Below are 25467 nucleotides of genomic sequence, written 5' to 3'. Positions count from 1 at the left end.
CCAAAGAAGCACTGGGGTCCCTTCCCATTGTGCCTGTCAGAGCAAGGCAGGGTTGGCACGATCAAGACAAGGACCCACAAGATCTTGATTCTTGTTTAAATTCTTATTTTCAATAAACATTTGTTGAGACACCATCTCAACCCTTTATCAGCCATAAACACTCAGGGAAAAATATGTCAAATGTATTCATGGGGTGAAGGCAGGGACTGGCCCCTTCCAATGCACCAGGGCCCCAAGAATCAATGCTAGCAAGGCCTTTTGCATTAACTTTTAGATCCCATGCCCCAAGCAACAGCCCCAAGGACACTGTTGTCCCTGTTCAAGAAGCCTGATGACAAGACATTTCAATCCCAGTTTCCACCTATTATCTTTCTAGGGGAACCTATGTAACCCACAAGTCCCTTCAGCTTCTTCTGGAGCTAGTCTGACACCACAGGCCACGAACGAAGAAGGTAGGGAAATCACCGCCAGAACCCAGGAGAACTCCCACGGGGAAAGCCAGGTGCTTTAAATGGAAGAAGAAAAAGAACCTGGCATTTACTGCAAGGCTAAAGGAAGGAACACCTATTTCTGAGTTGAAATCATCACTTCAATCTCTAAATCCTCAGCCTGGCCCAGTGGTAAAGGGCTTGAGCTTTAGGGCCAGTTCTGCCACATATTAAGTCAAAAGACCTTGAGCAAGTGAGTAAACCTCGCTGAGCCTCAGTTTCACCACTTGTAAATGGAGAGAAAATGTGTTAATGCAGGTAAAGAGCTCAGCACTGACACTTAATAGTCCATTGTTGTGTATGCAGTTTGTACGGGCAGAGACAGACTGTGATGATTCTGTCCAGAAAACGGTGCTGTCCCTGCCCCTACAAAACAAGGAACAACAAGGAGCCCCAGGCAGGACAGCGTCCTTTGGGACTGCTGGCTCTTTGTGAATATGCCACCTGTCCTTCTCCACCAACCATTCCATAATTTCCTTCATTCTGTTTCACTTTTTCTTCTTGGGTTAGGATCTCTGAAGCTCCAGGCAAAGACAGTGGGTTAGGCTGGAAGAAGAAATAAAATCAAAGGATTATTGATCCCCAACCCAGGGAACAGGCTCTCAGCTCTTATTCCAAATCTCTGTGGAGACCCACTCTCCGAGCTGAGGCAGGCACCCAGCAAGGGCCAGAGAAGACAGAGTGACAGCCCCAATCCAGCCATCCATGGCTGCCTCACGCAGCTCGTCAGTGGGGGAGAACAAACAATAGCAGCCCGTTACCCGCCATCTCCCTTCCTTGGATAGCTAGCGCTTCGCTTCTCAGCGCCCGGCAGGCAGCTGATGATAGCTCAGTGGCGGCTGACAGCCCAGCTAAAGCTCACTGTCTCTCCTGCTTCCAATCACCAGGTGTCTGAAGGGGTTACAGGAGCAGTCAGCTTCTGCCCTCATTAAGAACCCTTTGGTGGGCAGAAAAGATGACTGTAAAAGGAACTGTCAAGTTCTTCAGCCAGCTGGTGAGGAGGGGTGCAGAAGCCTCCAGAGCGCTGGCCTTCTGACCCACGCCAACCTGGGCCCCTCATTTGCATCTCATTTGCATTGCATACTTAACAGGACTCCAGCTTACACTTAGCAAAATCATTGTCATGCGTTGGAGAGACTGCCATCCATGGGTTTTCACAAATGATCCCAAGGGGGGGGAGCCACAGAGCAAGTCCGCAGTTTCTGCCCTCCAGGAAAACAAGACCTCAATCAGACCACAGTGATGCAGACAGATGCAGACCACACTATTCTGGGATGGACGGCCAACTAAATAAAGCCGTGGTTACATCATGTACAAGGCTAGACAGGGGGAAAATTCCAAATGTTTTCAAGAGACTGTGTTAGAACGATTCGGGCTAATTGCATGCAAGTCTTGTACTATGAATGTCAAACCGCACCAGCATCACACAAATGAGCTGTCAGTGCCTTGGTCAGCGTTCCCACAGAAAAGAGCCTCTCCCTCCTCTTAGAATAGTTCTCATTTTGTTTGACTGATACACACGTACCCTCCTTGGAAAAGGGTTTTCAATTTTATTGTCCAAAAACCACAGGGCCCCCCAGTATCCCCAAAGAATTATAGCACTGTCTCTCAGAACATTGTTGGTGCTAAGATCTCTAGAGTAAGACAAACCTGGGTTCCGAGTCCAGCTCCAGCCCTTACCAGCTGTATAAACTTGGCCAAATCACCTAACCTTTCTAAGCTTCTGTTTCCCCTCTATAATGGGCACGAGGTTAGCATCTATCTCATAGAGATTAAATGATAGGATGCATGTAAAAGCATTCAGTGCAATGCCTGGTACAACTTAACAAATAGAAAGTCAAGAGATACCGCCTATAGTAGACAAAGTAAGAAACAGAATTGTAAACATACAGTATAACTTAAAGCTTTGAGCTGTTAGAACTATTAGAGTCACACTAATGGATTCCTATTGTACTCGCAGTAAAAGACAAATTCCTTACAATGGATTACAAAGCCTTCTGCAGGTGCCTCCCTGTTCCCTCTGCCTGCATCTCCTGTTCACTTCAGTCAGACACACTAGCATCCCTGCTACTTCCTCAAACATGCCAAAAATCACATACCACAGGGCCTTTGCAATGGCTGTTTCTGTGCCCAGAGTGCTCTTCTGCCAGAGAGCTACATGGCTCCCTCTTTCATCTTTTTCAAAAGTCTGTATTTAAATATCCCCATCTCACTGATTTCTCTCCCTGCCACCATATCTAAATTTGCAGATCCAGTCCCCTCCCCCATCTTTCCCATCCTCTTCTTCTGCCTTATTTTTTGCCTTAGTGCTTACCATGTGACATACAGTCTGCTTACCTATTTACCCACTTTCCTGTCTGTCACACACACTACAAAAGAGATCCACAAACTACGGCCTAAAGGCCAAATCCAGCCCACCAACTGTCTTTGTAAATAAAGTTTTATTGGAACACAGCCACATCCCTTTATTGGCACACTGTGGCCACCCAGGTGCTACAAAGGCAGAGCTGAGGAGTTGTGACAGTGACCAGAGCCTATCTAGCTCTTAATGAACAGAAGTATGGGCATCTCAGCTCTAGAATATAAGCTCCACAAGAGCAGGACTTTTCTTGTTCTCTGACAAATTACCAATGACCAAGTCAGTGCCTGACATGTAGATGTTTAATAATAATAACTTTTGGTTGAATAGATGAACTAAAAATTGTGTACACCCATGCTGCAGGTGTTTTTGGGTGGAGAAAACCAGAGGGATGCTGCAGATAAGTAAAACCTTCTCAGGAAGTCAGAGCCATCAATTAGTGAAATGGAAACAGAACATCTCAGTCAAGTACAGAGTTAAAGTACCTAAAGACACTATAACAAGAGTTAAAAATGGTGTCCTCCAAGGCAGTGGTTCTCAGAGTATGGTCACATCAGCATCCCCTGGGAACTTGTTAGAAAGCCAATTTCTCATTATTCACTTTCTACTGAATCAGAAACTGTGGGCGTGGGACACTCTGGAGATGATTCTGATGCAAGCTCAAGTTTGAGAACTGGGGTGAGGGGAGGGGCACAACTTTTTATCCACGTACACTGGGGTTTTTAACGCTATGCCTGTGCTAGTTTGGTAAAATAAATATTAATAAAAATAGCTGAAGATGTACTAATCATATCTTTTGGATTTCTCTTTTTCTTTGATGCTTTAATGTCTTAGAACCTTGCTGATGGTTCCAAGATTGCCCCTCCCAGGGCCAGACAACTCCTTGAGGAAGTGAAGGTCTCACCTGCAAGTGCACCTTTTCTATACAGACCAACCGATCCAAACCGCATACCCCTAACCACCTCCTTAACTGAGCGCTTACACTCTGGGCCCCTCTCCCTCTGCTCTCATCACATCAGAAACCCGTCTCAGGCAGCTCCAGGCAGTCTACACTCCAGAGCCAGCAGAAATGATTCCAACCAGCCAGCCCTCAGCCTGCTTACTTTCCCTCACCTGTTCCTTCCCACGGACACCACAGCAAAGGCTCTCGCCCACATTTCCCATCTGCTTCCTCTGCCTTCTGACAGACCTCGGTGCTTCCCTGTGTGGCCTTGCATGGAGTAGCAGGCTCCTTTTGCTTGAGTAATAAACAATCCTTTAAATGGCAATCGGGCAGGAGAAGTGGCAGGGACCTAACACAAAGAATGGTATCAGGGAGGTGACATCTGGAAGACACAAAAGCAAGAGGACCCAGGGGCTCTCAGCATGGCCTTGGACCAAAGGGCCAAATCCAGCAAGAGGAAACGTATCAAGACTCATCCTCGAGTCTGGAAAAGAAAAGGACAAGCAGGCCGGGAGCATTGATGTGGTAGACAAGAGAGGTTTTACTGATCGTAAACCCGAGATCAATCAACAGTGTGATGTGGCTGGCTGTACCTCCCCACCCCCCCCAGAGAGTGTGTCATCTTAGGATGTAGAAAGAGGATTGGGTTGTCTAGGGTCCTGGTTTTCAAATGGTGGGTCATGATACATTTGTCAGTGGTTAGTAAGATCAATTTACAGAGTCAGATTATCTTCTTTAAAGGATTTTTTCAAAGGAATTAGGATAGAATATAAGAGAATTGAAGGCTACATAAGAGATGAGAATAAATCGAGAGTGCACAGCTAACACAAGTAGAGGTACTAATTCATGACAGTCTGGAAGTTGTGAGTGTGTGCGTTTGTGTGTGACACACGAAACCTATTTCTCAGCTTGTGCTACCGTCTGAAAGGTTTGAAAGCCACCAGTCTAGAAACAGAAAGGAACACTCTCTCTCTCCTCGCAACACCAGGAGGATTCCCCTTCGCTCTGGGCATCGTGCTTTATAAGGAAGCTACACCAGCTGGAGCGTTGGCTGGGAAGAGTTCCGGGTCAGCGTGGAGAGGATACTCGGCTGTACCATGTAGTGCTGGAGGTTGTGGGTTGTAGATTAGGGATTAGATAGCAAAAGGCTGAAGGAGTTGGGGCAGCCCCACTTGGAGATTAAAACGTTCTGGGCACCTAAGCACTGTCTTCAAATAAGCAGAGCTGGCACTAGGTGACCCAAGGGATGGAACTAGTGCCCGTGGCAGCTTCACGAAGTTCATCAGTATCTACTTCAGCAGCTGGAAGTGCTTGGCTACTTGGATTCCCTTTGAACTCCAACCACCTGTGCCATTGCTGTTTTTCTGATTCTCCCACTCACCCCTCCAGACCTTCCTGTCCCCAGCATCTCCAAGCTTAGACTGTCTAATTTCTACAGTAAATCCCTGGCACCTCTGACTTCCTGAGTGGCCTTGCAAAGCTCAGCACCCATGACGCTAAGGTGGGAAGTGGGTTCTGCCATGAAGACCTGTTTTCTCCCCTGAGCTCAAACTACTTTGGATTTCAATGTTTTCCAGAGTAATCAAAACACCCTTTTTAAAAATTTTCAAGTGAGAATTCTTTCTCAGGATACTGCTGTGAACCTGTGCTTTCTCTCCCTTACTCTCACCTTCTGGTTGCACTCAATTCCACAGCTGGCCAGGGAACTCAGGGAGGCAGGCCAAAGTAATGGTTAAGAGCACAGGTCCTGGCTTGGTGCCTATGGCACAGTGGTTACAGCACCAGCCACATACACCGAAGTTGGCAGGTTCAATCACAGCCCAGGCCAGCTAAAATAATAATGACAACTGCAACAAAAAATAGCCTGGGGTTGTGGCAGGTGCCTGTAGTCCCAGCTACTTGGGAGGCTGAGACAAGAGAATCACTTAAGCCCAAGAGTTTGAGGTTGCTGTGAGCTGTGATGCCACAGCACTCTACTGAAAGACACAGTGAGACTCTGTCTCAAAAAAAAGTGCAGGTCCTGTACACTAGAAAGTTTATTGCAGCTCAATTCATAATTGCCGAGTCACAGAAGCAACCTAAACCATCAGCCCATGCATGGATTAAAAAATTGTGGTATATGTATACAATGGAATAATATCCAACCTTAAGAAATGTTGGAGGCTTTACATCTTTTATGTTTACCTGGATGGAGTTGAAACACATTCTTCTTAGTAAAGTATCTCAAGAATGGAAAAAAAAAATCCAATGTACTCAATAGTAATATGAAACCAATATATAAACAATTACATGCTCATACAAACGATTAAACACAAAAATAGTCTAGCAAGGGGGAAGGGTGAGGAGGAGGGAGGGTGATTGGAGGGAGGACCAAGGAGGGAGGGAATTTGGCAGGATCTCACCCAATGTGCACAATGCCAGGGTATTCAGCACAACCCTCGGGTGAAAGGCTCTTCTACACCTTGAACTTTACCGTGGAAGTGAGAGCATTGTAACCTAAAAATTCATACCCTCATATTAATTTAGAAAAAAAAAAAAGTGCAGGTCCTAGAATTGGACCGCCCAGGTTGGAATCCTAGATGTGCACAACTTTGAATGAGTTACTTAACTTCTCCAAACGATGGCTTCTTCACCTAAAAATGGGGATACAACTTCAAACGTTTGGGCCTTAAAGCACCTGGGGGAAGCTGAGCAATAAATCTTGGCTGAACACAGAATTGGAGCAGGGTCTTAAAGTGGAAAAACTCTCCTGCATACAGCATTGCATGATGCCACATCAGGCCATTTTAGGTGGAGTGGTGTGGGTCTTGCTCTGTTACTGAGGCTGGGGTGCAGTGGCGCAATCATAGCTCGCTGCAACCTTGAACTCTTGGGCTCTAACGATCCTCCTGCCTCATTCTCCCAAGTAGCTGGGACCTCAGAAATATACCACCATACCCAGTTATTTATTTTTTTTTTTTCAGTTTTTCTGTAGAGACAGAATCTTACTATGTTGCCCAGGCTGGTCTTGAACTCCTGACCTCAAAACAATCCTCCTGCCCTGGCCTCCCAGAGTGCTAAGATTACATGAGCCCACACTCGGCCTGCCCCGCTCCTATATAAAAGATCTGGCTTAGCTGTCGTCACATTTTTCAGGATATACTGTGACAAAAACAGTAATGTGGAAATAAACAAGAGCAACCATTTACGGGGGGTACAGAGGCGTCTCTGACCCAAGCTCTCTGTGCCGGCCTGTTATGGGCAGGGGCTCCAGGAAACTGCACTTTTCTCTCAGGAAACCATATCCTGAAGTGGCCACTTTGGGAAGAAAAGAAAGTTCACTAAATAGGATTCTCTGAATTTGGTTAACAGGCAAAATTCAGCCCAGGAAACTCAGAAAGGGTTGGTTAAACCACAGTGGCCAGAAAGACAGCAACTACATATGGTGTCCCTCACATACTCCAGGCGGTGTCCTGAACCTTTCACAAACGCTGCCAGTGGGACTCTCTCCACAGCCTTCGGAGACGGGTACCCTCAGTGCCCTCATTTTGCCCACGTATTCTTTACCTTCCTAACAGAAAGGGTCATGGGCATCAAGTAACCCAGCCCTTGGCCCTTCCTCAGGGAGGTTTAGAGAGAAGGCCTCCATCTGTCCACTTCTCACAAGCTAAGAATTTAGCCAGCCTTTTGGGAAGGTCTTGGCCAATGAAATCTGTCTTCCTGAAAAAAGACAGGCTGACCTGAGGAAGTGGAATCATCTTCAGTTTCACTGTCCAGCTTCACTCCCACCGAAGCAAAATGATCTAGCAGGAAGCATGGGAGGTGGGGAATGGAGCCCTGTGAAGCCAGGCCTCCATTAACACAAGGCAGCTGGGCCTTCAGCCTCAGTTTCCTCTTCAGGAGAATGGGAAGAACTGCAGTAGCAGCAAAACTTACCAGGAGGATTACCTAAGGGGATGTCTAAGGAGCTTCAAGCCAGGTACAAGGGAAGGGTTTTAGATAGACAGCTGCTGCTGCATTGTACACCAGCACAGAGCCGCCAACGTCCTTAGAGGCAAGACAGACAGTCTTCAAGAGCCTAATTATCTGGCACTAAATACTAAGGTTCAAATCCCAGCTCTACATCTTCCTAGCTCTGTGCCTTTGGGCAAGTTATTAAATCTCTCTGGGTCTCAGTTTCTCCCTCTATAAAATGGAGGGGCTATGTCATAGAGCCGCAGACAGGATTCCATGAGATCATTGAGAAAGTGCCCAGCCCTGTGCCCAGCAATCGCCACCAGTGAGTGTTTTTGTTCTTATTTTTATTGGTGGTGGTGGAGCAGAATAACCAACCCCAGCCCAACTGAGAGGCTGCTCAGGGGCTTGAACCACAAACCACACCTGCCTAGCACAGGCTTTTCTGCCCCAGGGAGCTCAACACAGAGCCTAGGACAGGCGAGTGCTCAGCAAGTGTGAGCCATTGACCTTCCTCCCTTCCCCTCCCCTTCTACTTTGAACCCATGCCACCTCCTCCAGGCAGCTCCCTGGGATGTCCCCAGCCCCCTGCTCTCTCCCTTCTTCAAGTTCCCATCACAGAAAAGATTCTGACCCAACAGGACTGAGGCAACAAGCAAAAGAGGCACACGTCTTCTCCAAGACCTTGAAGCTGGACTATTTCAAACCTGTACCCTAAAATCACTTCAAGGATGATACCATAGGAATCGTCAACGTCAAACTATCTCCCTCCTCTCTTCCCCGGCATGATGAGGGTTTCATATGTTCTAATTCATCTCATAGCCCTAAATGCATCTTGCCAACATCTGCCCTGACATGTTAGAATTCGCCAGTTGGACCCTGGGTACAAATCCAGCCTCCTCCATGCACCGCCTTGGTGACTAGAGGGCGGCACTCGGATTCTTTAAGGCTCAGTTGCCTCCTCTGTAACATGAGGAAAGTGAGATGACTGCCCTTGTAGGGTAGTTGTGGGGCCTACGTACAGAGTGACCTTGCATTGAGGTCTTCTCAGGTATTCCTGAGATCTAAATCCCCCCTGGGCTTGGAAAAAATTCCCTCGCATTTGAAGCTCAGGGCAGTGAAGGCCTACCAGGCCCACCCTGTCATCCTTGGGCATCACCCACCCCTCCCCAACCCTGGGCTCTAGCCCACCCATTTCCTATGGGTTCCTGCCATGCACAAGCCCACTGTGCCCTCCCTGGGGCCTCTGCCTCTGAAGTTCCCTCTGAGGTTCCCTGGCAGGCTCTTCCTTGGGATTATTAGCAAGCCAGCTCCCTCCTGCTTGTCATTCAGGTCTCAACAGAATGCCACCATCCCAGCTGATCACACCCAGGCCGCTGGCTACCTCCATCACATCACATCGCATTGCTTTCTTTTATTTCCTTTACAGCCTTTATCTTTTTCTGCAAGTGTTTCATTTGCTCCCCGTTCATCTCTCTTTGCTAGAAAGAACACAGAGGTCACGAGCTTAGGGGCTTGGCACACAGAAGGCCCCTTCAACATAACCGTCAAAGCAGTGGGGGCATCAGGATTTGAACCCAGGCCTGACTCCCAAGCCCATGCTTAGTTTCTGTAATCACAGCCTATATACCAGCCTATCAGTAGTAGAGACGCCCGGCAAGCCAGTGAGACAAGCAGGCCAGGGGGCAATGACTGGGAAGGTCACCAGGAGGTCTGCCTGCTCCCTCCAGCTGAGAAAAGACGAGAGCAGAGCAGGGGGAGAGACTCTGGGTCCTCAAACACAGATGGCCCAAGCCAGGAGCTCAGGCCGCTGGATGCTCATGCCAGGACACGCAGGTCGACTCAGGTCACTAAAGAAAGACATTCTGACCCTGCAGCACTGACGCAGGAGCTTCAAGACTAATAGAAAGTCAAGGTGGGGCCGGAGGGCACATGTCACCCCAGGCACGTTCACCTGTGGCGCCCCGGGGGCACATCGTGGGCAATGCCTGCCATCTAGTGGACAAACACGTTCTTCCTGTTTCATCAAGATCATCTACAGCAGGGCTGGCTCAGATTTTAAAGTACATTCCAATCACCTAGAGATTTTGCTACAATACAGATGTTAATTGAGCAGGCCTGGAGTGGAACCTGAGATTCAGAATTTCTAACAAGCTCCCAGGTAACGCCAACGCACCTGGTTCACAGACCATATCCAGAGCAGCAGTGCCTGCAGTGACATCTGCAGTGCCAACATTCCTAACTGAATCTCTGAGGTTTAGGAAGGTTCAGGATAGAAAGGTACCAGAATGTTTGAAGTTTCTTTCTGAGTCAAAGAATTTAGACCAGGAGGTGGAGGAGGTTGGGAGGGGGGAGAAATTTAATTCAGGTCTGGGAGAAGCACAGAGAAAAGGGGGTAGTTCCCAGAACATATTAAGGCACAGTGCGGATGACCTTAGATACAAAGCTGCAAGAAAGCGAAAAAGAGCAGAAACCATGAAGCCCAGAGAACAGGCCCAGCTCACAAGATGGATGTTATACAAGACGGAAGCTAATGACTATAAAAACTCAAAAATAACCAGACAGGGCCTGGGCTCAGCTCTGCCATGCTAAGAACCACCCAATAATCCTCAAAGCCACCAACACCTGTCACGGGTATTATCCTTTCAATTTTTACTGCTATTATTGGGATCATTTATTTAAATTCATCTTCCCTAGAGATTTTTTCTGTTATTTATTTTATTTTTCAAAAATTACAAACGTGATGTGTATTGATTGCAACCAGAGAAACACAAAAACATAAAAAGATGAGACCAGCTCCCCTCACTGCCCCAGCCTCTGTCCTTTCCCAAGCCTTCCACATCATAAAGTTTACAACCTGGTTTGTATCCTTCCCACCTTTCCTCCTGCCCTCATAAAAATATACAAACGTAACTTCACACATAGAAAGTTGTCTGTTGCTTATTTCTTCAAGATGAGATCATACTGAATATATTTTTGTGCAGCCTAATCCTCTCACCTAATGATATACCATAGATGTTCCCCAGGTCAGAAGTTGTCTCAGTCAGAGTCAGAGACTAAATATTTCAAACTTTGCAGACTGCATAGGCTCTGTTGCAAGTATCCAGACAGCTCTGCCATTGCACACAAAAGCAGCCATAGACAATAGGTAAATTAATGGGTGTGGCTTTGTTCCAATAAAACTTTATAAAAACAAGCATTGGGCCACACTTGGCACACAGGGCATAGTTTGCCAACCCTGCTCCAGGCCAGTATCTGCAGCTCTAAACCACTGGTGTTTTCTTTTAGAATTTTTATCACTTAGACTTCTAAGTAATGAAAGTATAATATGAAATTTAATATATATATATCGAAAAGTATACAAATCAGAATTATTCAGCTTGATAAATTTCCACAAAGTGAATCTGGTGTGTAACCAACAAGTTCCCTTATCATAAAATAGAACCTGACTAGCTCTACATAGGCCCCACATGCTCATTTCAATGCACTGTTTCCAACAACTGCCTAATAGCTCATGAAACAGGTATGGCTTAATTAGGCTGACTCCAATTTTTGCAATCTCAAACATTAATAAACACACTTATTCTGTACTTTACTTCCTTGCACGTTGCTGTTTCATTTCAATCAAATAGATCCCCAAATGGGAAACTAGAGAACCAAAATGCACAGGTGTGTATATATTTTAGTAGACATTGCTGGACTGCTATCCCCAAAAGCAGTAACAAGTCAGAGTCCCGCAGGCCCCTTTGGTGCAGTTTGGTTGGCATTTAGGAGCAACCACTGTGCACCCAGCACACCCTAAAAGCCTCAGCCCCTGGCCCAGCCTTGATAATTCTCACAAGACTTAAATGATCAGGGAAAAAGAGAAGGAACATTGAGCAACAAGAGGTCAGCTTCCCACATCTCCTCAAGTCTAATATCCCAATTCCATGTCTGGGACCCCCACTAACAACCTCACAAGTGATGGGCTTCAAAGGAAGTGTGGGCAGGGGACCCTTGCCTTGACTTCTAAATGCATCTGAACAACTATTTAAATGCATTGAGGAAGACGGTCACTTCCATAGATGGAGATATGATTGAACTCAACTTTTTCATTACAACACCACCAAACAGAAGCAAAATAGCATGGGTGCGTTAAGGTTTGTTTGTCCTTTTGTTTTTTTGTTGACACAGAGTTGCACTATGTCACCCTGGATAGAGTGCCGTGGCATCACAGCTCACAGCAACCTCAAACTCTTGGGCTTAAGTGATTCTCTTGCCTCAGTCCTCCCAAAGAGTACAAGCACCTGCCACAATGCTCGGCTATTTTTTTGTTTTTGTAGTTGTTATTGTTTAGCTGTCCCATGCCGGGTTTGAACCCGCCAGCCTTGGTGCATGTGGCTGGCGTCGTAACCACTGTACTACAGACGTCAAGCCAAAGGTTTTTTTTTGAAGGGAATTTGCTTCCTACTGAGTATACAAAAAAGAATTTGCAACAAATCTACTTTACAGCATACTTTCCTTCTCACCTCCCCCTCCCCAAGTCTAACAACTTTGAAGTGGCTATTATTAAGTACTAATGAAGTCCAAGGGATCGTAGGTATCATGGACACCCCGGTTACCAGAGCTTGTGGGTATGCACAGGGTGTATAGGGACGTGCACATCCGCCCATGCACAGGCATTTCTTTGCAGATGGTCTTTTACAGCTTTTGCAACATTCTCAATGGCAGCAGCGACATCAAAAAAGAGGATTAACTTGGTAGGGGTTAGGGTGACATTAGTCATACGAATTCATCAAAACTCAACCATTCTACACTTAAGATGTGTGCATGTCATTACATGTAACTTCTACCTCAAAAGCTAAAAAGAAGTTCAAATAAATTTTGAATTCTGGTTGATAAAGCACATGCCGAAGTGCTCAGGGGTCATTAAATTGATGTCTACAGTTTACTCTGAAATGTTTTGAAAAGTCAGATGGATTGATGGATGCATAGCAAGATGGATGGATGTGTCGTTAACCAGGCGTGGTCAGTGTTAACGGTAGAATTTACGTGGTGGGTAAACGAGTCTTCACCATAAAATTCCTTCAACTTTGTTGTATGTTGGAAATTTTTCATAATAAAGCACTGGGGAAAACAACTTATAAACCTCTTATAAAATGTAAGATGTAGGAGACAGCCAGCAGAACTGGGTCTTGTCCCTATTCTGTGTGTGGCCTGGGGAAGTCACCCAGCTGTTCTCTGCAGCACCAGCCACTATGAACAATGACAGGGCCATCCATGGCTTTACAAATTGGGGCATCTCTTCAAAGAGATCAGCTGGGAAGGAATGGCTCAGAAGGCAGACACTGCCCCCAAGTGGGTCCTAGCAGTCTAGTTTATGATTATTTTATATCCCAACAACTGATGTATGGCTGGGAGATATTTTGAAATATTAATCTATCTAGACTTTTTCTCCATTACATTTCCCATTTTGTCTGCTCTTCTACTTCCCTTTTAAGCAGAGAGACAGCTCAGAGGAAGTTTCAGGTCACTCCAACTCTGTTCCAAACACCCAATCAGGGGTGCGGAACCTGTGGCCTTAAGGAAACCTTTAGCCTTCCTGGTCTTTAGTGCAGCCTTTTGACTGAATCCTAACCTTACAAAACAAATCATTTTATTAATTAAAAGTCTGGCAAACTGCTAGGTGCCTGTAGCTCAATGGCTAGGGCACCAGCCACATACACCAGAGCTGGTGGGTTCAAATCCAGTTTGGGCCTGCCAAACAACAATGACAACTACAATCAAAAACCGCCGGGCGTTGACTACAGGCCCCAGGATGAGTCAGCTGCTAAGCAGGATAGGCAGCGGCGGCAAAAACACCCGGCGGGTCGGATAAATGTCCTAGGCAGGCTACATGTAGCCCACAGGCCGTAGTTTGAGGATGCCTGACTTAAGCCCGAGATTCAAGGTTGCTGTGAGCTGTGACGACATAGCAATCTACCGAGGGCAACATAGTGAGACTCTTTCTCAAACAAAATAAAGTAAAAGTGTGGCAAAGAACTGATGAAGCTTTTCTTGCCTCCTGTGGTGCTCCAAAAAGAACAATCTTGAAATCAGAAGGCCGCAGGTTCCCCAGCCCTTCGTGGCTCTTATCCTGACCAGGAGAGTCTCCATGGCTAATAAAAGGAAAAGAAGAGAGAAAACATCCCGAGGGTCCCAGGCGAGACCCCAGGTGTGACATCCAACCAGGCAAGAGGCTAGTCTTGTCCCCTGCTACATCTAAAGGGTTTAGAACAGGTTTGACAAACAGTAGAAACAACTAACATGGTTTAATTAATTAATGACTGGGGAGAGCATGTGAATAAACTCTAGAGGCGCTTCCGTCCCAGAAGCCAGGGAAGGGAGCCACTCCCAACAGGTAACATGCCCCCTCCCCAGTCCCTCTCTTGTCTCCTGCTTCACTGTTCCCCCTGCCTGAAACGCGGCACCATGCCAAGACTGTGGACCACCGAGCCAGACTGCCCAGGCTCCGGACTGAGACCCACCACTCACTACTTGTGTGACTTTTGGCAAGTTACTTGGTGCTATGCCTCAGTTTCCTCACATACAAAGTGCAGATAATCATATCTCTGTGACAGAGGATTGCTGTGAAAATTAATGAGTTGATCTACGTAAAGCAACTGGCATGTAGTAAGTGCTCAATGGGCAAAGCGACTATTATTTCTCTCGTTTGCCCTGACAAAAATCGTCCCATTAAAATAACTCCTCACAACAAACAGACTCCACTCAGCCATGGCTTCCTTCTAGAAGCCTCAGTTGCCCACTGTGCGCTCCTATGGTGCCATCCCACTACTTGCCACACTACAATACATAGTAGGGCGTCCACAGTTGGCCACCTCCCTACATTGACCACACATATGTATCAGTACAGCAGCCCCGGTTCCCTTCGTCGACCACCTCTGTATGTTGACCAGTTTGACAGCCCCTCGGGTGGTCAACTTACAGAGGTGCTACTGTAACTTGTGTCTGTCTCTCCCAATGGGGCTGTGAGCTCCTTGAGGACAGAAACTAGATTTCATTCTTCGGGGGATCCAACCTGGTACTCAGGCCTTTCCTGAATGAATGAATGAACGAGGGAGTGGATGAATGAATACTTAGAGAGCCCATCTCTCATTCCTACGTAAAACATGCCCCCTTTCTCACACTGCAAACACCCAGTCATTCCAAACTAGCCCCCCTCCCACCTTAGTGCTCAGGGACAGAGCCCACTGCGGGGCACCCCGGCTGCCCTCCGCCCCTCTGGTCTCAGGCCACTATGTTGGCTTCAGGAGGAGGACACCCAGGTGGAGTGTCCAGTGAAGGCCCCTCACGAGCTGCCTTCGGCTCCTACGCCTTGTTAGCACCTCGTCATGCCCGGCAGCACCTCTGTCCTGCAACCGTTCTTTAATGAAAGGGTCTTCCATGAGCTTTCAGCACCAGTTTCCTTTTTCTTGAGCAAAACCTCTGCTGGAATCTGCTATCTAGGGAGATGTGACCCTCATCTTTCCCCAACGGCCTATCCAGGATTTTTGTCTGTTTGATGCTCTTTTTCTTTTAATACGTGAATGTCAGATCTTGGAAGTACCTAAGTCTGCATGGGAGATGCTTCAGCCTAGGAAGGTTCCGTGCAGCACAACAGAATGGTAAGAGCACAGAGTGTGAATCCCAAAGGGAAACATTACAAAAAAAAAAAAAAATGCTCATTCTGCTTTTTTTAAAGAGCAGCCTGAACTTTTGGGAGATATAATCACGGGCCCACAGATGGACATGGCTAAGCATTTGGAAATAACTGTAAGGTAGTTAGGAATGTAAATAATGGGATATTATTATTTACATTGATAAGTTATGCTTTGGAACTAAACAGGGATTAGGTAAGATATTGTTACATGTGCAGAGACACGGGCTTCATAGACTTTGGGGGCACGTTACAGCTCTGATCTAGACGCTGCGCCATCTGCTCTCAGGATTCTGATGGCATCAAGATGTCGACACAGTTTCTGTGTAGAAAATTCTACAAGCCCCACTGCTCTATAGCATTTCTATATTGCTCAGGGAACACAAGTCTTCATACCTCCAAAGGGTAGGTCCCTGCCCCAGGAAAGCTATTGCCCTTGGACTTGGTACTGAAGATTTTCTGCATGTGCTGCTTCCTGTAAGAAGAATACTGTAAAGTAGAGTATTTGCCAATCTGACTTCAGAGGACACTAATCTGGGGGCCATCTGTGAAGGCCTTTTACCTATTAGGATCCTCCAGGGCTTTCTCATTCATATACACATCCTACAAATACTTAGTGACACCTGCCCCACTAGATGCTGGGGACAGAGTGGGGAACCAAAGCAGACTTGGTCCTGCCCTCATGGAGCTCATGCCTTGGGGGGAAAGATGCAGATGCTGATCAAACCCATCATAAAGCCACAACTGACACAAATGCAGGGTCAGGGGCCCACGAGTGCTGACGACAGGGGGAGGTCAGTAGGAGCTCCCCTGACGGTGAAAATGAGCTGAGATCAAGGGCAAGAGTTGAGGGCTAGAAGAAGGAAAGGCAAACATTCCAAACAGAAGGAACAGTAACACAGATGCCCTGTAGCACGTGGCTGTCAGGAGAGGGAAGGGGTTAGAGAAAGGGGAAGAGAGAGAGAAGAAACAAGAGACTACCTAGCCAGGGTGAGTCTGTTCTAAAGACAGTGAGAAAGCATTGGCAAGTTTTTAAAGGAAGGAGAACTGATTCGATTTATTCTGAACTTGGCCTGCCAGGACCCGAACAGCAGATATACAACCTAGATTTCAGTAGCCAAAGGACATAGAAAACCCTCCACCTCTGGAGATGCTGAGATTTCCAAAGAGCATGTGGTATTCAAGGCAAATGGCAGTGTCCTGGGCTGGTAGTGACAGGGCAGCCCTGACACCACACGTGCTTCTTGGCTCTGGTTGAGGTGGGGCGATTCAACAAACACTACAAGGCCACTTCTGGTTTGGGACAACTGGGAAGAGCCCCAGGAAACCTTCAGTGTTCTCCTCTGTCTGATCTGTCTGGTCAAGACTAAGGACGGGGGCCTGGAGTCCCAACAATGAAACCAGAAGATGCTGGGGGGACCAAGGGAGACCCAGGCATCCTGGATGCTGTTGGACCCTGGCTAGCTCCTCCATGCTGGCCATTGTACCTGCTCCGTGCTGCTGTGAGTGTTGTCTGTGTGAGGCTCACAGTTGCCCTGTGTCCAGATAATTGCCCTCAGCTGCACAAAAGCCTCCATGCCTGGGAGGTCACTCTACCTTTCCACCTCCATTGCCAGCAGCATCATCAGTCATCTCAGGTAACTGGTGTTACAAACAACAGACATTACTTTTTCATAGTTCTAGAGGCTGGGAAGTCCAAGATCAAAATGCTGGAAGCCTCAGTTCCCAGTAAGGACCTGCTTCCTGGCTTGCAGGTGTCTGCCTTCTTGCTGTGCCCTCACACGGTAGACAGAGAGGGATCTCTCTCTTCCTCCTCTTATACAACGTTAATCTCATGGTAAGGCCCCAACCTCAGGACCTTCCCTAACCCTAATTACTTCCCAAAGTCCCTGTTTCCAAATACCACATTAGGAGTTAGGGCTTCAATATATACATTTTGGGGAGACGTAAGTCAACCTGTAGCACTGACGGACCTAGAGTGTGACAGCGCAGCCCCCTTGTTTCAAGCTGAAACTGACTCTGCTGCAATACAAGGCCCAGGGGTCCTTCAGGGGCCATGCTGAAGAGCTCTTCTGTGGAGACCACACACAGCTATTCCCCTACCCTATCCTGCTCCCTTCTCTCCTCTTTTCCCTGTGAGCAGCCTAATAAATCACTCGAGCAAAAATCTCTCTCCTGGCCCTACTTTTTGAGAAGGCAGCCAGAGCATCAGGCTCTTCTATCGTTAATCAATCAACAGCCCATCTGAGTGCAGACTGTGCCCAGCATGGTGGTGGGGCAGCGTCAGGGCACCCTGACATGGAGTTGGAGCTCAAGTGCTTACTGCTGCTCTGTAGGTGGCTTTGGTCAGCGTGCTCAGCTGAGTCTCACTGTCCCCGTCTCTATGATGCCAACACTACCACCTCCATGGAATGACTCAACATCAGAGCACTTGGAAAAGCACAAAGCACGATTAAAATGCTGGTAGCTATTTAATTAATGCTATCAGAGCCCAAAGTGTGCAGATATTCTGCCCCTAACTTTAAGGGAGTCTCAATTTTCCTCCATTACCCACTTTCTGCTACAGGTTGAATTGTGTCCCCCAGAATGATATGTTCAAGTCCTACCCCCACACCTGTGAATGTGACCTTATTTGGGGACAGTTTTTGCAGATGTAATCAAGTTAAGATGAGGTCATACACAGGGGGTCTAATCCAGTGACTGGTGTCCTAATAAGAAGAGGAAATTTGGACACGGAGACACATAGTGAGGAACGCCTGGAATGATGGGTGCATCTCCAAGCCACATAAAGCCAGTGATCACCAGCAACCTCCAGAAAGCAGGAGAGAAGCCGGGGACAGACTCTCTCAGAGCCCTCTGGAAGGAAGTGACTGTGATTTCAGACTGCTAGCCTCCAGGACACTAAGAAAATAAATGTGTGCTGTTTTAGGCCACTCAGTTTGTGGTGCTTTTGTATAGTAGTCCTAGCAAATGAATGTACCTCCTATTCATAGCTGTGTCCTAGGGGTGACTAGCTTGTGATCAAGACTCTTAAAGTGGGCGGCACCTGTGCCCCAAGGAGTAGGGCGCTGGCCCCATATACCGGAGGTGGTGCGTTCAAACCTGGCCCTGGCCAAAAAAAAGACTCTTAAAGGCCAGAGAATATCTATGATTAAGAGGGAAGCTTTGACCTTGGACTTGAAGGGACTTTGTATGGTACCACATCAGAACAAAGATTCCTCAAGGAAGGCCCAAAAGAGGTACCCAGGGGATAAAGAAGATGGGGAGAGAAAACTAAACTAAACTAAAAAGTAGCCTCGCCCATAGTACATACGAGTCAAACAGGCCTAGGTGAGGAGGTGTATTTCCTAGTCGATAGAATGATAATGACTCACCTCATACGAGAAGCTGAAAAAATTTAAATAAGACACCGCCTGAAAGTGCTTTGCAGGGTGATTGACACATTAAAAAGCCTCAATAAATGTTAGCTATTGTTTCATTATTATGCAAGGATAATGGTATTTTGTGATGCGGTTGTGAGGACTGAAAGAGAAAACAGGTAAGATTTGGACCCAGGGCATCCCATGGGGTCCTTAAATGCCCACTGCCCATAGTGGCATTTTTCGAGCTGGTGTAGTTCCTAGAAAGTGACGCTAGATGGCAGCAGAGTGTCGTTTTTGCCTCTCAACTGCCTGGAAGCTTCGCCTGCCCCGGGGAAGAAAAGTTTCTCTGGAACCTGTGACTATAGAATTCTCTGAGGGGTACCCCAAGTGTCCCACTGAGAAGCAGTTGCTCTGAGGAAACATAATGCAATGGAATGCATATTTTTCTAAATGCTTGCTGGGGTCACAAACCTCAGTTTAAAAGAAGAATTACATTTTCAGGGATAAATATCTTTCCATGTTTACCTGTGGCTGGAAAGCCACATGCTGATTATGTGAAGACTGTTTCACTTATCTGTGTCCAGTATCACGAAAAGTACACACAGATCTTTTGTTCATCTGCTTTTGTGAGTGTTTGTGTATTTAATGCGTGTCCCAAGACAACTCTTATTCTTCCAATGTGCAGGAGAAGAAAAAAAAAAAAAAAAGCTGGGACACCCTCTGGTTTGTATGGTTTAGGTGAAGACCCTCCTGACCCAGGGCTCAGTGCATCAGAGATACTCAACCATTCTGAGGTCTCAGAAACAGACTGATACAGGTAAAATCAATCTCTTCCATGAGACTTCTAAATTACCAACTCATAAAACTTTGTTTATGGTAACTGGTTATATAAAATCTACAGCTGTTTGTCAGAAGCCTTTGAGAGAGAATTCTTTCAAAGTTTTAGGTCCATTCCTGGCCAACTTGGGCATGGTTTTACCATGGCTTATGGTTGAATATTACTCCCCAGGCCCGTGCTGCTGAATTCCTATTATGCCTGAGTTTCCTGTGTCTGATAGACACCACGCTCCTCTCTTCCTTCACCTCACTGCATCTCTCCAGCAGCCCGTAATAGCCCTCTTTCTCATTATTATGAAACAGTTTAGACATGCGAAAAGCATAGAGAATACTATAATAGGAACCAGTGCAGCCACCATCTGATTAAAAAACATTTCAAATACGTAGAAAGCCTAGGGGCACTCCCTGGAAGGCACACCCCATCCTCCTCCTCTTCAAGCTGTAATGTTCTCCCAGATTTGGTTATTTATCAGCAAGACTCTGTTTTTACCACTAGAAAAGTCTGGGGAAGAACAAGCTTCCCTCTTCTGCTACCTGAATAAAGGCAATGGAACTGCACACCCCAATAGACACCGAGAGAAAGAGCGGGAAAGGGACGGGGAGAGAAGAAGACGGAGACACCCCCTTGCTGTAGCTCTGAAGGTGCTCAGTGTCTAAGAAGCTGCTGCCTTGGTGGTCACGGGGGACCCCTGTAGTCCCCCATCTGTCCACTGGCCTCCCCTCCTCAGCACACAGGCCTCAGGACAGGAGCCCGGGGGCCACCTACCAACGACGATGAGGACCTCCCTGTCGATGTGGGCCTGGATGTAGATGCGGCCACGGCGCTCCGTGTGGTCTGTGCCACAGAGGCTGGGGACGTTCATCACACAGCGCTTGTGGACGTTCATCATGCAGGCTGTAGGACAGAGAGCACAGCTCAGGACAGTGGAGGCCTGGGCCACAGACGTCTGCTCCACCCCTCCCATCCCCATCTCCAAGGCAGCTAAGACCAACTTGCCCTGCTGGATCTCACCAGAAGGGCTTGTCCAACTCTGAAACTGAACCTATCTGAATTGAACCCCACTGAAGGCCAAGAAGGCCAAGGGTACGAACTAAAGCAGGCACCCTCTGCACCCCCAAAGGCTGTAGAGCCAGAGTCATCAGCTTCAATGCCCACAGGCTGGCTGGTCACACTGGTGAGGGAAGTGGCAGGGTAGGGGGACTTTGCCAAAAGGGGGAACACAGTGGCCCCCACTTGAATGCAGCTATGTGGGAATGTCCACTCTGAGGGGTCAAGGTTTCCCGTTCCTCAAGATAAGCAGGGATCTTAATTTGTATGTGACATCTTCTAGCTTTTAAATAGAAAGAGGCTGAGATGGGGAGCTTTGCATAAGGTTTTGGGGAGTGCTCTGGGAGCAGGAGCTGGCCTGTCACATGGATGCCCCTGAAGCCAAGATGACTCTTCAGGGTCATCCCACACTGAGCCAAGAGGGCTAGGCCTCTGTACACCCAAAGCAGCCAATGGTTGGCCATGAATCACCACCCCCTGAGGGGCAGTGAGTGACCAATTCCCCAGAAGTGGGCACTACTGTGAATTCACAGCAGCAGGGATCTAAGCTGACTGCAGTGCTCACCACAACTAATTACAAGGAAAACATTTAGACCCAGGGTAAGGGAAATGAAAATCCCTAAACTGATCTGGCCCATGGATGTCACGCACATGTTACATGATAAATACATGCTCCCACAGATGGCAAGACCTGGAAATGAGTTGTGGGGAGAGGAAGAGGAAGCCCCCTGGGACCTGAGCACCAGCCAAATTCCCTCTACCCATCTTTGAGGGATTGTCCCCACATTGGGGTCCCACATCAGCTAAGCCCAGTCTCAAAGGACTGCCTTGCAGAGAGTTGTGAGCTAAATACAAGGTCACTGTTTTAACCCACTACATTTTGAAGTGAGAGGATTGTTACATAGCAATAGATAACTGCTACACCACCATCCCCACACCCAGGAGAAGGTGCTGCGGGCTTGGACCCCAAACCATGAAGAAGAAGCCTTCCTGCCACCAGCAGAGGCCGCTAGAGAGAAAAAGTACTTACTGTCACATTTCATCCCCTGGTGGATGAGTCCATACAGCAGTGAACCACAGTGGTCACAAAACGTGGGGCTGGAGTATGTGTGGATCTTAAACTTATGTTTGCTCCGGGGGTCCTAAAACCAAGAAAAAAAACAAGAGGCCAGTGTCAGTGCAGCACGCTAAGGGGCCACACTGTGCTAAGTCATCAGAAACTCACACCTGCTGAGTATGAGTTCACCACACCTGTTGGGACCCTCACTGGAGTCCTATGTCCAGACACAGTGCTGGAAGAATAGTCATTGAAGAAATGAATGATGAAGACAGCTGATGGTTCCCATTTCAGCCCCAGCACACATTCTTCCCACCTGCACATCCTCCATCTGGACCCACCTGAGAACCAACCTACTGGCTCCTGCCTGCAGCAAGGACTCCAGAGATAGCAGAGCCTAGAGCCACATCAGTGAAACCAGCCTCCTTGCTTCTCTTTCTCTCCCACCCCCTTATTTACCAAGCAAGCTTCTGGAGCATCAAACAGCCAAGTCTAGGCATGAAACATCCCTGTTTAGAGGCCATTTGCCAGTTCCTCATCACCTACAGAATAAAGTTCAAAACCCAGCGAATAGTCGGCAAGTTGTGGCTGAGTCTTAACATTCTACCAATGTCCATTCTTCCCTTTAATACCAGAACCCTTGAGTTTTAGGAGAGAGTATGGCCACCCAAACAAAGAGCACACTTTCCAGCCTCCCTTGCAGCTTGGTGCAGCTACGGGGCTGAGTGCCCACTGATGGGATCATTTGCTCCAGGATCATCCCCTCACAAGAAACATGCACGAGCCTCCCTGGCCCCTCTCCCCTGTCCCCCAGGCTGGAAGACAGTGAGAACTGGAAGTGACCACCTGGGACCCAAACTCTGTGCCGTATATTGAAAGGAAAAGCAACCCAATCAGCTCTGGACTTTGTCCTTGAGCTGACACGGGGGGGGGGGGTGGAATCCAATTTCTGTCTTATCTGTTACTCTATTTGGGGGCTACTTCTTATAGCAGCATGCAGGGTTCCCTGACTGACAAATGCCCTACCAAACCTGGCTGTACAGGTTAAAGGCACAGACCTGGGTACACAAACTGTCCAAGCTCTTCTTAGCTGGGCAGGTTTGGGCAAGTCATTTGATCTTTGGGGGCACTTTCATTCCCTTATCTGTAAACTGCAGGTGATGAGAGCTCACCTTATAGGACTGTTGGGAAGAATGAGTGAATTAACCTGTGTAGAGATCTTGGCTTGCCTGGCACATGGGAAGCAGTACAAGCTTTTGCATGACTATCATTACTACTTTGCCAGCGTGGTGCCCAGAACACAGATCTCATTCATACTCCCAGACACGCCACGCCCTGTGACCTGTGGACTGTAAGTTCTATTTTGTCTTTAAGATATACTCTTGCCTCACGGCTCTTCTATTTCCCACCCCAGCCCCAAAGTTGCTTTCTCTGTTACCTTGTACACTGCCAAAGCTAATACCATAGGCTGTAGATTCTAACCCAGGGCCGACCTGACATCCTAGGCAGGGATGGGGCCCTTCAGGCCACAGGTTCACCAGCCCTGCACCCAGCCTTTGCTATATGCTACCCGCTTCTGCCTCATGCCTTCATCCATTCACATGTATTTGCTGATGCAGGTGCAGGTGCCTCCTTTAATCATATATTCTAGTAACAGAGACAGAAAATGAATGAAAATGTAAGCAGATAAACAGGCACAGTAAGAAGACATTATTTTACATGCTATTAAAGTAATGAGTGTTTCCCCTAAGAAAACTGTTCTTTTTAAAATTTAAAAATGATCTTAAACCTACTAGAACTGCTAAAATTTCAGAGAATTAAACTGGGTGATACCAAGGGTTATGAAGGCGAGAACACAACTGGAACTCTCCCAGGAAATCCTTCTTCTGGATGAAATGAAAACACATCCATGAAACCTGTACTTGAAGGTTTATAGCCACTTTACTTAAAATAGCCCCAAACTGGAGGCAGCCCAAATATTGTTCAACGTGTGAACAGATGAAGTGTGAGACATCCACCCGATGGAATGCTTCTCGGCAGTAAGAAGTAATGAACCTCTGATCCACGCCACAGCACGCGTGGGCCTGGAGAGCCCTGTGCGGGGGGGAAGGCAGCAAACACAGAGAGCTGCATGCTGTCAGATTCCATTTACGTGACGTTCTGGAAAAGGCAAAACTACGAGGACAGAGAACAGATCCGCGGCTAAAAGGGGTTAGAGGAGGAAAGGGAATTAACTATAAAGGTGTAGAATGCAGGACCTTTTGGGGAGGGGTGACTGAAATGGTCTATGCATCAACTGGGATAAATTTTACTCTATATTTTTAAAAGTATATTTAACTGCATGAAAAGCAAAACCAATTAAGCCTGACCTACAAAATCTCCAGTCACTGCAGGCTTTGACTGCCTTGTATCTTCTTCAGAAGCTATGAAGCTTCTTAGATGACTTTCCCACCCTCTGCAGTCAGGCGGGCAAAGTACTGGCCTTCGTATAGTTCCGGACCGCCAAGTTTTGAGAGACGAGGGGTGTTCTGCTCAGGCCAGCAGAACCTTGCAGTGCTCTCAGCATGCAGAAGGGCCCCGGCAGCCACCTGTCCTGTTCAAGGATTGAGGTGCTACCTTAGTAACAACAGTAGGGCTTAGAGATCACAAAACACAAAACTAAGGGCTCTCGACTGTCGGCTGAACCAGTCATGTCTCCATCCCTGAGCAAAGAGACTAAGCGAACACATCAGGTTCCTAGAAAGACGCCCCCTGCTCTGTCACTGAGCACTTCCCCCTTGTGCCCCTTGAGAGTCCAATGGGTGGGGTCCAATCATCCCAGTGGGTGGAGCTTGCACTGGGATTAAAAGTGAGGTCTCCATCTTTCTCATCTCTCACATCCTTCCCTTCACCAAGAAGGCTGCTGGGTGCCAGTCTCATGATCTTATCCTAAGATGGCTAAGATGGCTGGTATGAGTGTCCTGGGCTAGCTCCTCTCCAAGTCCTGGGGCAAATTGTTTCTCTTCTCTTGGTTCTTGTGGCCTCTTTTGGGTTCCCTGTGTGTTGACTTTATCGAATCGGAGACTTACATTTGAGTTGGCATTCCAATTTCCTTAGACCTACCCAGTATAGAAGAAAGAAGTTCCCAAAGGCCTTATAAGCTCTACTTTAAGACATAGGGCAAAATCCCAACTAATGATAATTCATCTCTGTTAGTTCTGCATTCTTCTTCTTGGATATATATTTCTTTGGGAGATCTCAAGAAGGATTCAAGCATAACTTACCAAATATGATCCAGAACCTTCTCCAACTCTACATATCACTTTAACAATAGTAGATAGCAAGTGGCACAAAGAATGGGAGGGGCAAAGAAACTCCATCTACTGAGAGTGGCAAGTGGATGCTGGAGGTCTCACACATACACTCCAGGCCTCACGATAAGCCATGCGAAGGTGTTATTTGTTCCCATAAATCATGAAACAGACATTTATGAGAGAGTAACTTCACCAAGGCCACCCAGCTGTCTGCAGAGACAGCCAAGCTGAGAGTAACTTCACTAAGGCCACCCAGCTGTCTGCAGAGACGGCCAAGTTTTGAGAGACAAGGGGTGTTCTGCTCAGGCCAGGAGAACCCTGCAGTGCTCTCAGCATGCAGAAGGGCTCCGGCAGCCACCTGTCCCGTCCACACCAAGTAACTATCTTTTCTCTCTTCACTCCCAACTCTATTCACAGTGCATTTTTCAGCTGCAGCCAAAATGGCACTTCATTCATTCATTCATTTATTCAC

At 47.3% G+C, this 25467-nt stretch overlaps 1 protein-coding gene across 3 annotated transcripts in view; it reads right to left on the bottom strand.

Moving 5' to 3' along the window:
* The window catches only part of PRKCB (protein kinase C beta), a 328830-nt gene that overhangs the window by 141015 nt on the left and 162348 nt on the right, over positions 1-25467 (bottom strand). For all 3 annotated transcript variants that reach the window (XM_003795734.2, XM_003795735.3, XM_023516740.1), the window contains exons 4-5: positions 21676-21787; positions 20364-20492 (exon numbers count right to left, since the gene is read on the bottom strand). In XM_003795734.2, coding sequence (XP_003795782.1) covers positions 20364-20492; positions 21676-21787 — 241 coding nt within the window. The remainder of the gene's footprint in view (positions 1-20363; positions 20493-21675; positions 21788-25467) is intronic.

The sequence above is a fragment of the Otolemur garnettii genome, unplaced genomic scaffold (genome assembly GCF_000181295.1).
Source record: "Otolemur garnettii isolate 467f Iridium unplaced genomic scaffold, OtoGar3 scaffold00096, whole genome shotgun sequence".
NCBI lineage: Eukaryota > Metazoa > Chordata > Mammalia > Primates > Galagidae > Otolemur > Otolemur garnettii.
The sequence above is the reverse complement of the archived record's forward strand: the minus strand, read 5'-3'. Positions and strand labels throughout refer to the sequence as shown.